General features: G+C 40.9%; 1 protein-coding gene across 3 annotated transcripts in view; it reads left to right on the forward strand.

Annotated features, from left to right (window-relative positions):
- LOC109868952 (helicase ARIP4) overlaps window positions 1-20,427 on the forward strand; it is a 74,230-nt gene that overhangs the window by 27,178 nt on the left and 26,625 nt on the right. For all 3 annotated transcript variants that reach the window (XM_020458729.2, XM_031803967.1, XM_031803968.1), the window contains 3 exons: window positions 10,629-10,866; window positions 12,470-12,606; window positions 18,198-18,335. In XM_020458729.2, the coding sequence (XP_020314318.1) occupies window positions 10,629-10,866; window positions 12,470-12,606; window positions 18,198-18,335 (513 nt within the window). The remainder of the gene's footprint in view (window positions 1-10,628; window positions 10,867-12,469; window positions 12,607-18,197; window positions 18,336-20,427) is intronic.

Genomic DNA, 20,427 nt, shown 5'->3' on the forward strand with positions numbered 1-20,427 from the left:
CTTTGTTTTTCTGATTTTGCTTTGTCTATTTCTAGATAGGGGACTGATCAAGTTGACTGAGATTTTTACATGGAAACTGATGAGCAGCTGTCTGCCTCTCAGGTTGTTTCCCGTGTAAGCCATGGTAAAACACAACAGCTGTAAAACTACTTTTCTGGGGTTGAAACACAGACTTAGAATAGCCTGTTCTAGGGGAAGGGCTGCCATACATTGTTGATGGGAACAGAAGATATGGTTTTGTTTGAATGTACATTGTAGGAATTAAAGTCTGTTCTGTGGGTAGTTTGTGATTGGGCGTGTACTTTATTAGATGTGCGGTTCTTTGGCTTGTGTAACAGCCAGAGGCTGCCGTTACATAAGCGTCCCTCTGCCTGAGTCCATGCTCATTGTGCTGTTGGTGTGTGTGTCAACAGGGGGTAGGAAATAGAGGCAAAATGTGTCATCTTATTGGGGTAACTTGCCACGGGGGGGGAGGACTAACCATTGAGCTCATAGATTTTAACACAGTCTATTGACCCCTTAGTTATCCTTTATTCACGGCTGTAGTACTAAGACTTCTTTGGGTTGGCACATATTGACCTCTCGCACATCGAATTTACACAGGAACCTTAATATTAAGTTGGCAAGTGCTGATTGTGTCTTTGTAAATAATCTGCTCTGGCTCACATGGTCTGTGTGTAATGTATACCCACTTGCGAAAGGTTAATCAAGCTTATTACAACTCCCGGTCAATGGTACTGGTAATTATTTTGTCCTGAGGTGAACCTCTGTGAAAGGTGGCTCTGTATTGCAGCTTCCGGCAGTTTCCCCGCTCCGTGACCTGAAGTCACTCAGTGAACACGTGTTGCTGCTGTGATGCTGAGCGTAGGGGCTTCTCTGGTTTTTGTACACTGGACTGAGAGTTCTGTAATCTCCTTACTGACGTAGATGAAGAGAGGGAGACCACTTCACTAGTGTGTTTTTTTTTGTGGGTCAGTGGCTCGCTCACCCTTTGGATGTCTTCTTTTGGGCTCCTAGTGGATCTAAGGCCCTCAATCTGAAGCACTGAGTTTTTCTCTGATTCTGGCTCAGTGGTTTGTGGGATTTGTGGAATTAGTCATTCTAATTATGTGGTTTGATTTCCCACCTCGCTCTGACAAATGTTCTGGTATGGCTGCCTGGGCGTCTTCTGGATTAGGTTCAGTTGGCGCAGTCCCACACCTGCCTGCAGACCTGTTGTGTAACTCCGTGGGTCAGAGCGAGCTTCAGCAGCACTGTATGAAGTAGGAACATGACATACACACATATAGGCCAGGCTGCCAGGAAACGGGGCCTCTGAAACATTACACTCATGTGATTCATGGACCTGGATCAGACTTGGCACTAGTGTTGCATGTCCACTCCACTCAGATGACATGGATTCTGAGAGCTTTGAACGTTGTTTCTCAACCTAGTCCTCACATATTTGATCTATACCAATACCAACATTCAGTGTCTTGATGGTTATTTGACGAGTTGATTCAGGTGTGCTAGTGGTTGAATAGGTCAAGTTGTCAATGTGAAACGACTGGGTTAAGAAATGCTGGGTTAAAGTGCATTGGAGAAGAGGAAGTAAATTAACTCTTTCCAGATAATTCATTGTCTTAGTGACACATGGAGACCATGATGACCTTGAGCCATTGTTGTTGTTTACCAGTCAGTTCCTCTTGTTGTCATGGCGCCCCCTGGTATTCATCAGGGCACATCGCCTGTTGGTAATTGTCGGTCTGGTAATTGGTAATTGTCGGTCTGATAATCAGCACTACGCAAATGCTGATTCTCTGCCGCAGGAACGGTTTGACTTTAGCCAAGCACTGCCTGTAAAGCAGCGTTCCATAAACGACCAGGGTAACATCAGAAAGCCACAGGGTTACACAAAGTGAAAGCGCCCCCCCCCATCCTCTACCCTACACCCCTCCCATCCAAGATACCCCAGAAGAAGCAGTCGGGGAAGGGGGGAGGGAGAGAAGCGCTGCTTATGTAAATGTCAGGCTCCTTCAGGAAGCACAGTATACATACAAGTCATGATTGTGAAAGACATGGACTGCACTTTCCATGCTTCTGGAATGAATTAGGACAGGAAGTTGATGGGTAGTCAATGTGTCATCGCTGTGGTGGCCTTTGTGTGTTTCCCAGGCTTATGTAAAATAGTCTTTGTTGTGAGTATTCCTACAGTGTTGCATGGAGGCCAACTCCCCTTTATCTCACTGGCTATTATGATTGGACGACTGCCATGGCTTGCTGTGTGTAAAGTGTCGTTGCCACAGAGTTAGTCCACTCCCTATCTGAGAGAGAGTTGTTTTTGTTTTTTTGAATTATTCACTACCAATCGGAAGGAGTTTTTGTTTTCCGAAGTCCTGTTTTTGGTGAATAGACCCTAATTGTGTCCCCACTGTCTAGTGGAATGGTGCTGATGTCCTCAACTCACCTGGTCAGAGGCATCTATAACAGTAGAAATCCATGATCGCTTGACGATATACACTCCGTTGCCAGTTTTAGGTACACACATCTAGTACGAGGTCGGACCTTCCTTATCCCCGGAACACCCTGAATTCTTCAGGGCATTGACTCTACAAGGTGTTGGAAATATAACACTGGGATGTTGGTCCATGCTGACGCGATGGAATCAGGCAATTGCTGCAGATACAAGTCTCTGCTAGGTAAAGCCCCGCCTTATCTCAGCTCGCTGGTCACCATAGCATCTCCCACCTGTAGCACGCGCTCCAGCAGGTATATCTCACTGGTCACCCCCAAAGCCAATTCCTCCTTTGGTTGTCTTTCCTTCCAGTTCTCTGCTGCCCATGACTGGAACGAATTGCAAAAATCTCTGAAGCTGGAGACTCACATCTCCCTCACTAGCTTTAAGCACCAGCTGTCAGAGCAGTTTACAGATCACTGCACCTGTACCTAGGCTATCTGTAAACAGCCCATCTATCTACCTACCTCATCCCCATACTGGTATTTATTTATTTTGCTCCTTTGCACCCCAGTATCTCTACCTGCACATTCATCTTCTGCTGATCTACCTTTCCAGTGTTTAATTGCTATATTGTAATTACTTCGCCACCATGGCCTATTTATTTCCTTAACTTACCTCATTTGCACTCACTGTATATAGACTTTTTGTTTTCTTTTGTTCTACTGTATTATTGACTGTATGTTTTGTTTATTCCATGTGTAACTCTGTGTTGTTGTATGTGTCGAATTGCTATGTTTTATCTTGGCCATGTCGCAGTTGCAAATGAGATTGTTCTCAACTAGCCTACCTGGTTAAATAAAGGTGAAATAAAATAAAAGATTGGACGGCGGTACATACATACTGCAAACAGCCCGTTCCATCTCATCCCAAAGATGCTCTTTTCGGATGTGCTGTGGCGTTCAATCGTTGCTCAGTTTGTATAAAGGGACTTATCTTGTGCCAAGAAAATATTCCCCACACCAGTACACCACTGTTGACACCAGGCAGGATGGGTCCATGGACTCATACTGCTTATGTCCAACCCTGACTCTGCCATCAGCATGACGCAGCAGGAACCGGGATCCTTTGCACCAGGCAATGTTTTTCCACTCCTCAATTGTCCAGTGTTGGTGATCGCGTTCCAACTGGAGTCGCTTCTCTTTGTTTTTAGCTGATATGAGTGGAACCCGGTGTGGTCGTTTGTTCCAATACCCCATCCGTGACAAGGATCTTTAAAAAAAATTTACATTGAATATCCGAAACATACAATATACTTGCAGTGAAGCCGTTGCAAGACCAACCCATGTAGTAAGCTCCAGCGTAACAAGAGTCATTCGCTATTGAAGTTTCATACCGGAAGGAGAAGCACATATTACACACTGCATTGTTTGGTGAACACGCAGATTCAGCTGTTTATATATCAATCATTATGGCGACTAAGTCAGGGAAAGCTAAATCTAAGTCTAGGTATACAGATGTACACACAATTTTAGAATAAATTGATTGGGAAGGTGAGACAGAGATTGTTGTAGGACGCTTCATTTAGCGATTGTGGAGGAATATTTTTTTGAACGGGAGAGGACATCGTTTTGGACTGGTAAGTTCTTATCATGCTAATGCCCTTGTTTGAAATTAATAATATAAAATATTATTTGATTTTTTAAAAACATTTTAGAAGCAATATATAAACATGTAATGTCATGAAATGTGAGATGCGTGTGTCTGCCGCCCCACCCCAACCCACATGAAATAGCCAATTTGAGGCTGTTGAGGAGAGGGCAGGACCACATCAATGGCCAAAGTGAAATGGAGACAGTAGATACAGCTGGTCTGTTGTAATATAATAGACACAGTAGATCTAGCTGGTCTGTCATAATATAAAAGAGACAGTAGATCTAGCAGGTAATAATAATATAATATATTCAACCTTCAACTCTCTATATATCTGTTTATTATACCTGTTGATCCAGGGCTCATGTGAAACTATTCTAACTGAACATTTTCTTTCACAGTGACACTGACTCCAAATGGGAGTCTTATCCGGTGTCCTGTGTGAATTTAAGTATGCTCTCTCTAATTCTCTCTTTCTCTCTCAGAGGAGGACCTGAGCCCTAGGACCATGCGTCAGGACTACCTGGCATGATGACTCCTTGCTGTCCCCAGTCCACCTGGCCTTGCCGCTGTTCCAGTTTCAACTGTTCTGCCTGCGGCTATGGAACCCTAAACTGTTCATTTTTACTCTTGAGGTGCTGTCCTGTTGCACCCTCTACAACCACTGTGATCTCCACCCGGCACAGCCAGAAGAGGACTGGCCACCCCTCATAGCCTGGTTCCTCTCTAGGTTTCTTCCTAGGTTTTTGCCTTTCTAGGGAGTTTTTCCTAGCCACCGTGCTTCTACACCTGCATTGCTTGCTGTTTGGGGTTTTAGGCTGGGGCTATATAAATTGATTTGTTAGAGGACTGAGGGTCTTCCAAATATTGAGTGTGTAAATAGTTACCCATGTTATTTTGTAAATGTATATATACATATATTTTTTAATCAATAATTATTATTTGTTCCTTTCTTTTTGGGGGGGGGTGTTAGAATACCATTTTGGTATTTTGTATATAGTTATTTGTTTCAAAATGTATACCTTCACCAATTTGGCCACTTGGGTACATTTCGGCTACTTGTGTGGGACACCTGGGTGACTTCATGATAAATGTCATGTAGCACACTCATTTTGGAAGTTATCATTCTGAAACTTTGCACAAGTACTGTTGCCCTCTTATATTTGTCACTGAAATTGTCCCCATCATCCTATCTGAATGTTTGTTTTATCTTGTTCATTTTAAAGATGATGATATAAAAATAAACGTTTTTTTCATTGTTTTATCTAAACCAGATCTATTGTGTTATATTCTCCTACATTCAATTCACATGTACACACACTTCAGAGTGTTTTCTTTCAAATGGTACCAAGAATATGCATATCCTTGGTTCTGTGCCAGAGCTACAGGCTGTTAGATTTGGGTATGTCTTCAGGCGGAAATTAGGGGGGGAGCTGTAAGAGGATAACCACATGCAGTTAGAGCTGTCCCTAGCCTTTTGGGGGCCCTAAGGGAAATTCACTCAATTTGTAGTTTTAAAGCATATTTCCTGCACCGTCGACACATTTTTCCAAATCTGAGTGAGAGTGACTTGCAAAATTAATGAGGTTCCCCTGGTCAGTAATTCAACCATGATTACTAAAAGTTTTGTTAATTAGTCTAGCCAGCTATCTAATCTAAAAAATGTTAGCTGACATGGGCTAATTGAGTGACTGACCATTTTTTTTCACAGCCACATTTCAGAATTGTACCTTGCGCATTCTACTATTCTTGAGACCCCAATTGAGTTCAAAAAAGATTTTAAAAAATATATGTATTTAAAACATTTTACAAATCATTTTTGTGGGGGGTGGTATTGATTAGCAGGCCTACAAAAACAGACGCCAGTTGCTCATCCCTGGTTTACATGGTACAGGCTGAACATAACCCACACTAAACTACCATCCTAAATCACCCCCTGGTTTTCTATTGGTGTTTGGGTGTACTTTAGGATCTTGATAATCAAAGCTGACCTAGCTATTAATAGGCTTAGTCCCAGCTGTTGCATAAGGGTCAGAGTTTTTTTCACTGGTAAGGGAGTTATTTCTGGAACCAAAATCAGGAACACAAGTCAATGAATTACCCTTTCTTCCCATACATAGCTATTTGTGACTGTTTGATTTACCCCCCACCCCCCACACACACTTCCTAGAAGTGCATTCTGATACTTCTCACTGTCACTGAAGAGCATTCTCTCACTCTCACCCCCCCCCCCCCCCCAGCCAATGACTTCCAGTTATGTAACTGTCCTTTACGGTAGTGGGAAGGGGAGGAGTGGAGGTAGAGCATGGCGCTTGCAACGCCAGAGTTGTGGGTTCGAAAGTATTAATGTATGCACTCACTGCTGTAAGTCTCTCTGGATAAGAGCGTGTGTAAAATGGTCTGAATTTTAATCTGTCTCCTTGGCTTGTAATCTTTTTGAAATGTTTAGATGTTTTTTCAGTAGCAGTCTCCTTTTGGAAGGGTTTTCTCCTGGCACTTACGCCAGGGTTACATTGATTAGGGCATGCAACAGAGAATGTTTCAACTTCTTGCAACGGAAAACAAAAATTAATTGTTTTATTTTTGACATGTTCAGGTATTCCCTACGTGTTTCAATGTGTTTTGTAACAAATATGACCCAGTGCAGGGAGGTGGGAGTGACCGGTGATGGAGAGCAAGACTGATAAACTGGCAAAGGGTTTGCTTCCTACAGAAAGGTCACTTTAGTCTATGTTCCGTCCCAGAGAGAGAAATTACGTCTGGACTTGTACCGCGGCTGCAACAGAAGGATAAAGTACAAAAATATGTACACAGCCTTTCGACAACCGCCTGGATTATTACACAATGTATCCCTTTTTAAAATGGGTTGAATACCTCTTTTCATATTAGGGTTTTGTGACCAACCTTTCAATAAGCTCTGTATTATTTCTGTTGTTAAATTGGTTTGTAAAACCAGTATGACAGAGGTCACAATGGAACTGTTTAGGATGTTAATGGAACTGAATTCAGAGGAAAGAGGTCGTTTTGTAGATGGTTAGTCGGAGAGGGCGTTTTATGTCATTTGTTTTTCTACTCTGTTGGCTCACCACCAGCCTCTGTCTGCCATTATATAAATCACTTTTCTTCCTGTTTTGCCTTTTCTCTCTTTTGGATGTTAGTCATGTTTTAGTTGGAGGCTTTCCTGGCTGGGTTTTCATGAACGTTTCACCTTGATCCCTATCTAGTGTACTACTTTTGAGAAGGACCCACATAGGGCTTTGGTCAAAAGTAGTGCAGTGTATATAGGGAATAGGGTGCCATTTTAGACACCTGCTCAGTGAAACGTAACAAGCTCCAGGTGTTCCTGCCTCACCACTCTGCCCTTGGAGTCTGGTTCTGAGATAGAGTAGTCTGGCTGGACTGGACCAAACTTGGCCCAAGATGGATGTTCTGTTGGGTCAGTCTGGGTTCAAAGGTTGGCTATGCTAATAGCTGTCAGTGTGGGGCAGTGATGTTTTTCTGGTTGAAAATTGATCTGAGCAGGACAGAACAATACAGGACTGGGTCAAGCTTTAGTGACAAGCTGGGCTTATAGGTAGGTAAAAGAGCCATATACAGTGAAAGTATTCAGAAATGATTCATACCCCTTGAATTATTCCACATTTTGTTGTGTTAAAGCCTGAATGCAAAATGGATTCCATTTTTTTCCTGTTACCAATTAACACACTACCCCCATAATGACAAAGTGAAAACATGTTTTTAGAAATGTTATAAAATGCATTAAAAAAATGAAATCACAAAATATCTGATTTAAGTAAATATTTACTATGACCAAATTGAGCTCCAATTTCCTTTGATCGTCATTGATGTACAGTTGAAGTCAGAAGTTTACATACACTTAGGTTGGAGTCATTAAAACTTGTTTTTCAACCACTCCACAAATGTATTGTTAACAAACTATAGTTTTGGCAAGTCAGTTAGGACATCTACTTTGCATGACACAAGTATTTTTTCCAACAATTGTTTACAGACAGATTATTTCACTTAAAGTTCACTGTATCACAATTCCAGTGAAGTTTACGTACACTAAGTTGACTGTGCCTTTAATAAACAGCTTGGAAAATTCCAGAAAATTACGTCATGGCTTTAGAAGTTTCTGATTTCCATCATTTGAGTTATTTGGAGGTGTACCTGTGGATGTATTTCAAGGCCTACCTTCAAACTCAGTGCCTCTTTGCTTGACATCATGGGGAAAATCAAAAGAAATCAGCCAAGACCTTAGAAAAATAATTGTAGACCTCCACAAGTTTGGTTCATCCTTGGGAGCAATTTCCAAATGCCTGAAGGTGCCATGTTCATCTGTACAAACAATAGTATGCAAGTATAAACACCATGGGACCATGCAGCTGTCTTAACGCTTCAGAAGAAGATGTGTTCTGTCTCCTAGCAATGAACATACTTTGGTGCAAAAAGTGCAAATCAATCCCAGAACAACAGCAAAGGACCTTGTGATGATGCTGGAGAAAACCGGTACAAAAGTATCTATATCCACAGTAAAAACGAGTCCTATATCGACACAACCTGAAAGGCCACTCAAGGAATAAGCCACTGCTCCAAAACCGCCATCAAAAAGCCAGACTACGGTTTGCAACTGCACATGGGGACAAAGATGGTACTTTTTGGAGAAATGTCCTCCTTTTTAGAGAAATGTCTGATGAAACAAAAAACAGAACTGTTTGGCCATCATGACCATCGTTATGTTTGGAGGAAAAAGGGGGAGGCTTGCAAGCCGAAGAACACCATCCCAACCCTGAAGCACGGGGGTGGCAGCATCATGTTGTGGGGGTGCTGGAGCGACTGGTGCACTTCACAAAATAGATGGCATCATGAGGGGAGAAAATTATGTGGATATTTTGAAGCAACATATCAAGACATCAGTCAGTACGTTAAAGCTTGGTCGCAAATTAGTCTTCCAAATGGACAATGACACCAAGCATACTTCCAATGTTGTGGCAAAATGGCTTAAGGACAACAAAATCAAGGTATTGGAGTGGCCATCACAAAGCCCTGACCTCAATCTTATATGCGAGCAAGGAGGCCTTCAAACCTGACTCAGTTACACCAGCTCTGTCAGGAGGAATGGGCCAAAATTCAACCAACTTATTGTGGGAAGTTTGTGGCAGGCTACCCGAAAAGTTTGACCCAAGTTAAACAATTTAAAGGCAATGCTACCAATATTAATTGAGTGTATGTAAATGTCTGACCCACTGGGAATGTGATTAAAGAAATAGAAGCTGAAATAATGATTCTCTCTACTATTATTCTGACATTTCACATTCTTAAAATAAAGTGGTGATCCTAGCTGACCTACGACAGGGAATTGTTACTAGGATTAAATGTCAGAAATTGTGAAAAACTGAGTTTAAATGTATTTGGCTACAGTGTGTGTGTGTGTGTGTGTGTAGACTTCTGACTTCAACTGTAACTACAACGTGATTGGAGTCCACCTGTGGCCAATTAAATTGTTTGGACATGTTTGAAAAGAAACACGCTTGTTTATATAAGGTTGACAGTGCATATCAGAGCAGAAACTATACCATGAAGTCCAAGGAACTGTCTGTAGATCTCTGAGGTAGAATTGTGATGAGGCATATCTGGGGAAGGGTGTGAAACAATTTATAGAGTCTTAAAGGTTTCCAAGATGTGCTAAGCTGATACAGACATACTCAAGGCTGACAAAATTTGGACTCTGTGAATACTTATGTAAAAATTTGCTAATATCTATTTCATCCATTTTTTAAAATTCAGCCTGTAACACAACAAAATGTGGAATAAGTCAAGGGTTATGAATATATGACTAGGTGGGGCTTGGTAGAGCTGTATTAGGTTGCATTGAGCATGTCAGTGTTGGCTTCAATGTGACAGTGGAGAGAGATGTATGTGGATCATACTGAGAGGGCTGTTTATGTGGGCCATAACCTTGGTTTCCTCCCCAACCTTGTTTGTCACTCTTTCCAGCCGCATGGAGAGCCAGAAACACCTGCCCATAGCCACTTCACATGATCTCCATTTTTATTAGCACTTACATAAGCACCCCAGATCTAGTTCAGTGTCTCCAGTCTGGAGGCAGGGCCAGACAGGTTTGTATCCAACTCTGGCCCAGTCACTCCCTGTTAACCACAAAAGTGTGTCTCAATGGATCTTTTATATCAATCCCTCTGGCTCAGTTTTTTTTTTACTGTTCTTGAATCCGTTTTTACCCTTCCTTCAGTGATGGAGCAATCCATACCTGTTATATACAACTCCAGTCCTCGAGTACTCTGGACAAGCATACCTGATTCAACAAGTCAACTAATCATCAGGCCCTCAATGAGTTTAATCTGTATTTTATGTCCAGGGTTACAATAAAACTGTGTTCAGTTGGGGGTACTCAAGGGCTGCAGTTAGGATCCACTGATATACAGCGTACCTTTTTTATAGGTTTTCAATCAACACTTATTTTAATTGATTTATGTTTTGTATACCAATAATTACACCCTTCCCCCTCTGGCTCTCTTTACAGACCAGCCTCATACCGCTCCCTTCAGCTCGGGGAATGAAGCACAGGGAGGGGACCCTGCGGGATGGCAGTGCACCCCCCCATCTACCTCAGCCTCGGGGGAGACGCCGTCCCACCCCTCAACACAGCCCCACTCTCGACCTTCCTCGCGGCCTGAGAACCAAATCCCCTCGCAGTCCCTGAGTGGAACCAAGAAGAGGTCCCACTCCAACAAACCTGCACACATGAGGAGGAACATCAGGTATGACCCCTGACCTCCGAAAACATCCAAACTCACAGATATAGAGAACATCTAATATAAGCCCTTAACCAGCTTCAAAGAGGCAATCAATGGTGATATTTAACCATTAATTCTTTAACTCTTTATGATCTATCCATACAGCACACATAGTGTATCTTCAACTGTGTTCTCTTGCATTATCTAGCATTCTGTCTTGTTGATTTTCCCTAGAGAGGGCTCACTATGAAGGCTCTAAGTAGAATATCTCTGTATTACTCAGTCTGGCAACAAGTTCATCATGTTGCCATGAGTGGGATTATTTCCCCAGTGTTTATTACAGTATTACAGCTCTCTCTCACTCTCACTCACACGTACACGCATAGATATGTTTACTAGACCAAAAGTATGTGTACACCCCTTCAAATGAGAGGATTTCGCTATTTCTGACAGGTGTATAAATCAAGCACACAGCCATGCCTTCTCCATAGACAAACATTGGCAGTAGAATGGCCCCTACTGTGACTTTCAATGTGGCACTATAATAGGATGCTACCTTTCCAACAAGTCAGTTCGTCAATGCTAGAGCTGCCCCGGTCAACTGTAAGTGCTGTTATTGTGAAGTGGAAACATCTAGGAGCGACACTCACTACTGAGTTCCAAACTGCCTCTGGAAGCAATGTCAGCACAAGGACTGTTCGTCGGGGGCTTCATGAAATGGGTTTCCATGGCCGAGCAGCCGCACACAAGCCTAAGGTCGCCATGCGCAATGCCAAGCGTCGGCTGGAATGGTGTAAAGCTCACCTCCATTGGACTCTGGAGCAGTGGAAACGCGTTCTCTGGAGTGATTAATCACGCTTCACCATCTGTCAGTCCGACACATGGATCTGGGTTTGGCAGATGCCAGTAGAATGCTACCTGCCCGAATGCATAGTGTCAACTGTCAAGTTTGGTGGAGGAGTAATAATGGTCTGGGGCTGTTTTTCATGGTTTGGGCAAGGCCCCTTAGTTCCAGTGAAGGGAAATCTTAACAACTACAGCATAGAATAACATTCTAGACGATTTTGTGCTTCCAACTTTTTGGCAACAGTTTGGGGAAGGCCCTTTCCTGTTTCAGCATGCCAATGCCCCGTGCACAAGCGAGGTCCATACAGAAATGATTTGTCGATCGGTGTGGAAGAACTTGACTGGCGAGCCAGGCCTAATCGCCCAACATCAGTGGCCGACTTCACTAATGCTCTTGTGGCTGAATGAAAGCAAGTTGCCGCAGCAATGTTTCAACATCTAGTGGAAAGTCTTCCCAGAAGAGTGGAGGCTGTTATAGCCGCAAAGGGGGATCAACTCTATATTATTGCCCATGATTTTGGAATGAGATACATATACATGCATACATGCGTGCACACACACAAACACACACAGATATATAGACACACACACATACACACAAAGGAACACATACAACATTAGTAATGTATATCCCCATGCGATCTGGCTCGGTCTAGTCAGTCTGTTGGCCTAATAACAGAGATGGGTGCCTGGTGCCTATTATGAGCTCTTTCTTCTCCTTCTCCATCCCTCTCTATCTCTCTCTCTGTCTTGTCTCTCTCTATTCCTCTATGTGATGTAGAAAGCTACTGAGGGAGCAGCAGTTGGAGGCGGTGACCAAAGCTGCCCAGCAGGAGGAGCTGGAGAGGCGGCAGAGGCTGGAACAGCAGAGGAAGGAAGGGCACGACCCTGTGGTCCTGCTACCTGAGTACACACCAGGTGAAGACAGACACTCACACAAACACACATAATTGATAGCTGGAGTGTCAAATCAGAAATATTTTTGTCTTGAATTACTCTACTCTTTAAGTATAATATTATCGTAGTATCATAATAGAAGATACTAGGCCTGGTCTTCATAGCAGATTTTGAAAAGGCGTTTTATAAAGTATGACTAGAATTTATATATAAATGCCTGGATTACTTTAATTTTAAGAGTTATGTACAGCATCCCCAGGTGTAAAATAGTAAATAATAGTTACTTCAAAGTTTTGAGCTTTAAGAGGAGTATAGCAAGGCTGTCCATTGTCTCCATATCTATTTATTATGGCCATTGAAATGCTGCTATTAAAATTAGATCCAACAAGAACATCAAGGGGTTATAAATCCAGGGTATAAAAACTAAAGTGTCAATGTATGTTGATGACTCAAGTTATTTCTTAAGTTCGCAATCTGGATCACTGCACAGTCTCCTTGAAGAACTTGATCACTTTTAATTATGACAAATGTACCATATTACGTATTGGATCGTAAAAATACATTGTTTACACCAACTTGTAGTTTACCAATAAAATGGGCGGATGGGGAAGTAGACATACTTGATATTCATATCTCAAAAAATAATAATGAACTTATCACAATCAATTTCAATAGAAAGTTTGCAAAAATAGATAAGATTCTGCAACCATCGATAGTTAATACTTGTCTATTTATGGAAAAATCACATTGTGATAGGATCAAATAGTTAAACAGTTTACTTACTAATGTTGCTGCCTACTCCAGACAACTTATTTTTTAATACGTATAAGAAAAACATATTTCATTTGATTTGGAATCCTAAGCCAGACAAAATTAAACGTGCCTATTTACCTCTCACTTAAAGCTTCACTCATACATAAGTTATACTAAAACCCCAAATGGTTTTCCAGAAGATTATTAAGTAAGGCTCATCCTTTGTTAATAAATGGCCTTTTTGCCTTCATACAGATTACAACTTCTCATTCCCGACTAATTGAAAATAAAATGTTCATTAAAGTATTGCCCTTACAAAGCTGGTTACAATTTCAGTTTTATCCTCCAGAAAAGATACCAATACTGATTAATAAAAAAAAAAACATTATTTATGGATAAAAAAATTAAAATGGTATTGTATTTATTAATGATATTATGAATAGAAACGGTGGAGTTATGTCACATATGCAGCTATTGAAAATATATGGGAATGTCTGCTCAATCCGAACTCATAACCAACTGATTGCAGTATTACCACAAAAATGGAGGAGGCAAGTGGAAAAGGGAGACGGTAGGGAACTTGTTTGTCTGCCATATATTGAAGAGACAAATTGTCTGAAAATAATTGGAATAAATAGAAAAATATACCAGTTTAATTTGAGGACAATAATGTTAAAAGCTGCACCATGCAGGTTGTGAAATAAATGGGAAGAGATTTTCGATGTACCGATTCCCTAGCACATGGTTTGTGAACTGATACAAAAAACACTTGATTCAACATTCCACAGAATGCTATGTACAGTTGAAGTTTACATCCACTTAGGTTGGAGTCATTAAAACTAGTTTTTCAACCACTCCACAAATTTCTTGTTAACAAACTATAGTTTTGGCAAGTTGGTTAGGACATCTACTTTGTGCATGACACAAGTCATTTTTCCAACAATTGTTTACAGACAGATTGTTTCACTTATAATTCACTGTATCACAATTCCAGTGGGTCAGATGTTTACGTACACTAAGTTGACTGTGCCTTTAATAAACAGCTTGGAAAATTCCAGAAAATTATGTCATGGCTTTAGAAGCGTCTGATAGGCTAATTGACATTATTTGAGTCAATTGGAGGTGTACCTGTAGATGTATTTCAAGGCCTACCTTCAAACTCAGTGCCTCTTTGCCTGATATCATGGGAAAATGAAAAGAAATCAGCCAAGACCTCAGAAAAAAAATTCCAAACACTTGAAGGTACCACGTTCATCTGTACAAACAATAGTATGCAAGTATAAACACCATGGAACCACGCAGCCGTCATACCGCTTAGGAAGGAGAAGCGTTCTGTCTCCTGGAGATGAACGTACTTTGGTGCAAAAAGTGCAAATCAATCCCAGAACAACAGCAAAGGACCTTGTGAAGATGCTGGTGGAAACGGGTACAAAAGTATCTATATCCACAATAAAACGAGTCCTATATCGACATAACCTGAAAGGCCGCTCAGCAAGGAAGAAGCCACAGCTCTAAAATGCCCATAAAAAAGCCAGACTACGGTTTGCAACTGCACATGGGGACAAAGATTGTACTTTTTGGAGAAATGTCCTCTTGTCTGATGAAACAAAAATAGAACTGTTTAGCCATAATGACCATCATTATGTTTGGAGGAAAAAGGGGGAGGCTTGTAAGCTGAAGAACACCATACCAACCGTGAAGCACGGGGGTGGCAGCATCATGTTGTGGGGGTGCTTTCCTGCAGAGGGACTGGTACACTTCACAAAATAGATGGCTCATGAGGAGGGAAAATTATGTGAATATATTGAAGCAACATATCAAGACATCAGTCAGTAAGTTAAAGCTTGGTTGCAAATGAGTCTTCCAAATGGGCAATGACACCAAGCATACTTCCAAAGTTGTGGCAAAATGGCTTAAGGACAACAAAGTCAAGGTATTAGTGGCCATCACAAATCCCTGACCTCAATCCTATAGAAAATTTGTAGGCAGAACTGAAAATGCGTGCGAGCAAGGAGGCCTACAAACCTTACTCAGTTACACTAGCTCTGTCAGGAGGAATGGGCCGAAATTCACCCAACTTATTGTGGGAAGCTTGTGGAAGGCTACTGTTTAACTTTGATGCAAGTTAAACAATTTAAAGGCAATGCTAACATACACTCAATTAGTATTTGGTAACTTCTGACCGACTGGGAATGTGATGAAATAAATAAAAGCTGAAAGAAATCATTCTTCTATTTTTCTGACATTTCACAATTTTTAAATAAAGTTGTGATCCTAGCTGACCTAAGACAGGGAATTTTTACTAGGATTAAATGTCAGGAATTGTGTGAACTGAGTTTAAATGTAGTTGGCTAAAGTGTATGTAAACTTCTGACTTCACCTGTATATGGGGCATACAACAATCTCAGCTCTGTAGATTATTCTGCGAAGAGACAGAATCACTACATCATTTGTTCTGATATTGCCCACATATAGCTTGTTTCTGGTCACATGTTCAGGAATGGTTCAAAAATCACAACATTCATTTAAAACGAACCTTACAAATAACAGTCTTCGGCAATTTGGAAAGCCATAGTCAGTCAATATATATATAATAATACTCGTAGGAAAGGTGTTTATCTTTAGCTCACAATCTGTGGATACTACATGATTAGAAAGTTCAAAATATATGTTAAACATCACAGTACAATTGAAAATATATATGGCACATGGAAACCAAACAAGGGTGGTCTATGGTGATAGGTGGGATGGGCTGAGAGTGGCCGAGGGGTGGGATTAAAGACCTTATGTTCAATAATGTATTGTTATGTGATTGCTGTATATAAAAGTACAATGTATATGTCAAATGTATATGTAGCAGAAAAGCTGTAAAAGCAAAGATGTGTCCTCCGAAGAGTGGGTTGGTGGATGGGTTAATAAAAGTTTGGACATCTACTCATTCCAGGGCTTATCTGTATTTTAACTATTTTCTACATTGTAGAATAATAGTGAAGAAAAAACTATGAAATAACACACATGGAATCATGTAGTAACCAAAAAAGTGTTAAACAAATGAAAATATATTTTGTTTTTGAGATTCTTAAAGTAGCCACCCTTTGCCTTGATGACCGCTTTGCACACTCTTGGCATTCTCTCAACTAGCTTCATTGAGGGGAGGTAGTCACCTGGAATGCATTTCAATTAACAGGTGTGCCTTGTTAAACGTTAATTTCTTTCCTTAATCTTGGAACTACCCATCCCGGATCCGGGAGAATTGTCATCAACTACACTAATTAGCATAGCGCAACGGTCAAAAAATATTACTAGAAAATGTTCATATTCATGAAATCACAAGTGAAATATAGCACAAAACAGTTTAGCCTTTTGTTAATCACTCTGTCATCTCAGATTTTGAAATTATGCTTAGTTTATCGATAGCCTAGCATAGCATTATGTCCAGCTAGCAGCAGGAAGCCTAAGCTGTCAATTATATGCATATTCTAGCATCTGGTCCTGAGAAATAGTCTGTTTACTTTGGGAACGTTATTTTTCCAAAAATAAAAAAATAGTGCCCCCAAGTTTCAAGAGGTTAATGCGTTTAAGCCAATCAGTTGTGTTCTGACAAGGTAAAGGTGGTATACAGAAGATATCTCTATTCGGTAAAAGACCAAGTCCATATTATGGCAAGAACAGCTGAAATGAGTAAAGAGAAACGACAGTCTATTATTACTTTAAGACATAGAGGTCACTCAATCCAGACAATTTCAAGAACTTTGAAAGTTTCTTCAAGTGCAGTCGCAAAACCAAGTGCTATGATGAAACTGGCTCTCGTGAGGACAGCCACAGGAAAGGAAGACCCAGAGTTACCTCTGCTGCAGAGGATAAGTACATTAGAGTTACCAGCCTCAGAAATTATAGACCAAATAAATGCTTCACAGAGTTGAAGTAACAGACACATCTCAACATCAACTGTTCAGAGGAGACTGCTTCAATCAGGCCTTCATAGTCGAATTGCTGCAAAGAAACCACTACTAAAAAACACCAGAGAGAAGAGACTTGCTTGGGCCAAGAAACACGAGCAATGGCCATCTGTCATTTTTCTGATGAGTCCAAATGTTAGATGTTTTGTTCCATCCGCCATGTCTTTGTGAGACACAGAGTAGGTGAAGGGATGATCTCTGCATGTGTGGTTCCCACCGTGAAGCATGTGTTATGGTGTGGGGGGTGCTTTGCTGGTGACCACTGTCAGTGATTTATTTAGAATTCAAGGCACTCTTAACCAGCATGAATGCCACAGCATTCTGCAGCGATACGCCATCCCATCTGGTTTGCGCTTAGTAGGACTATCATTTGTTTTTCAACAGGACAATGACCCAATACACCTCCAGGCTGTGTAAGGGCTATTTGACCAATAAGGACAGTAATGAAGTGCTGCATCAGATGACGTGGCCTCCACAATCACCCAACCTCAACCAAATTGAGATGGTTTGGGATGAGTTGGACCGCAGAGTGAAGTAAAAGAAGCCAACAAGTGCTCAGCAACTCTTTCAAGAAAAAAAATCATTCTGGGAAAAGCTGGTTGAGGGAATGCCAAGAGTGTGTAAAGCTGTCATCAAGGGTGGCTACTTTGAAGAATCTAAAATATGTTTTGATTTGTTTAAAACACTTTTTTGGTTACTACATGATTCCATATGTGTTTCATAGTTTTCATGTCTTCACTATTCTACAATGTAGAAAATAGTAAAAAATAAAGAAAAACCCTTGAATGAGTAGGTGTCCAAACTTTTGATTGATACTGTGTATCATTATAGTAATTCACTGGTTGATACTTAACACACTCAAGTGATTAACTACTGCATCTCTCCCTCTGTACCCTCCAGAACATCTGTCTCAGAGTGTGTCTGCTAGCGTGGCCAAAAAGGATTGTGTGATCTGCCTGGACACCAGTAACAGCAGCACTAACGTCAGAGAAGACGACTCCAAAGCTATGGTCCCAGAATCACACACCCCCAAAGAAGGTGAGTACCCAGTCACTATGAGACACTGTTTGGTGTCCCTCATCAAGCTAGAGAAGCCCCAGGGTCTGTCACACATATTATTATACATTATATTACACATGTTAACTGAGACTAGGGCTGTTGCGGTGACCGTATTACTGCCACACCAGCGGTCACGAGTCGGGAAGGCAGTCAAATTCCACATGACTGTTTAGTCATGGTAAGTAGGCTTCTCCAAGCTCTGCTGCTGCTGGTCATTAGTAGCCTAGCGAAGTTGCTAACTGCCTGGTACTCAGCACTCTATAGTCCCTCTAATCACTCTGACATCAATGCAAATGTAATCGAATATCTAATTAAACACTTAATGAGAGCCCATGAGCTCATGTTGCGCAACATTTCTATAGGCTATGCATATAGAGGAGGATCCCATCAGCTTTCTACAGGCTAGGCCTACTATTTATTCTCTCAACTTTCCTAATATTAATCACATTCCTTAAATTTACAACAGGAGTATAGCCTACCTGGCTGGCATGAAAATAAACCCCAGCATCCTCCATTCGCTATTTATGTGCATAGATGACATGTATTTTTTTCCCTGCCCCTGTTTCGATACAGGTGCATGATAATGGTCCAACCTAAATCAAAACTAATGTCACACAAATATATTATTTAGTATATGTAAAGACGTGATTAAATCAAGAATAGACTGATGGATGACAATATTAGCCTTTCACTTGTGAATTATATATTAACACTTGTGAATGATGCCTAGCATAAGAAACAATGCCTTTTTTTTGTGACTTGTTCGAATCATAGTCGCACACCCCGTAGCCTGGCCTATATGTTTTAATAAGGTTTGTACCACTAAAGTGGCCAAATAAGTTTTTAAAATGTAAGCACATTAATCAGCTTACTAGGGGTGTAGAGCCTAACTGGCATATATAAGCAGCGCGTGGGTTATTGGAAAATAATTTTCAACATAAAATGCACCTTTTATAATAAAAGCATTACATACATTATTACATTTGCGATCACTTTTGATAATGGTGTTTTCCGCTAATGGAACATTCACGTTCATAGCCTACTACCATGTGCACATTGATGCGCTTATAATGTGAAGACATAAACTATTAGGGTATCAACATTTGAAGCAAAACATTCTGATCTGTTGCATCACACTCATTGCATAGTAGTTGTATTCATTTAGGATCTATCTCATCCCACAACTGTCCCAGACTATGTTTGGAATATTTATTTATTGCACAGAATAGAATAGGTCGACTTTTGTAATATGGGGGGTGGTAGATTGACATAGGCTAGTGCTTTTGCTGTTCGTTAGGCCTTCTCATCTTGTTGGCTGACGAAAAGTTCCGATGTGTCTGTCTTAACTTGTAGCCTGTGATTAAGACCGATCACGTGAGTGGGAGTGAGAAACGCTTCGGATTGCGCAGCAGATATTTGAGAATGTCAAATTGTGAGACTATTGGAGTGTGTACTTACTTCGCAAAAAAGCAGAGCTCATGCCTTTCAACCTACTTTTTTTCAAATCATCATTAGTCTCATCATGCAGCCTTACAATGTATTAAAAATCAAAACAGTTAGACCATTGTAGCCCACAGCCATTTGGCATAGCCAGATCAGGACCTAACATAAGGACAAGTCAGAGTATGCTATTCTGTTCTTCTGAAGTAAACTAGATTTTCTTCATATCATGCTTCTTTAGAGCTGTCTAAAATAAAGTATGGATTTGTTGTGAAGGTGTAGGCTATATTACATGGATTTATTCGACTTTTTAAAATGTGTGGAAGCCAGGAGATACTAAATGTGTATGTTAGTTAGTGATCAATTACATTGAAACTGGCAGTTATTTGCTTGACCGGCTGGCGAAATTTCGTGACTGCCACAGAACTAACTGAGACTGATTGTGGTCCTCCTGTGCTGATCTAGGATCAGGTCCCCTGTACCTTTTATCTTATTCATTATGATCTAAAATGCTGAAATGATCCTAGATCAGAACTCCTGCGCTTTGAATACCTGCCCTGGTTGTGCAATACTGAGGAACTCAGTCATTCTTAGATTTCCATCAACAACATTCGGCCAGTGATCTTTATGA

This window comes from Oncorhynchus kisutch, linkage group LG24 (genome assembly GCF_002021735.2).
Source record: "Oncorhynchus kisutch isolate 150728-3 linkage group LG24, Okis_V2, whole genome shotgun sequence".
Classification (NCBI taxonomy): Eukaryota; Metazoa; Chordata; class Actinopteri; order Salmoniformes; family Salmonidae; genus Oncorhynchus; species Oncorhynchus kisutch.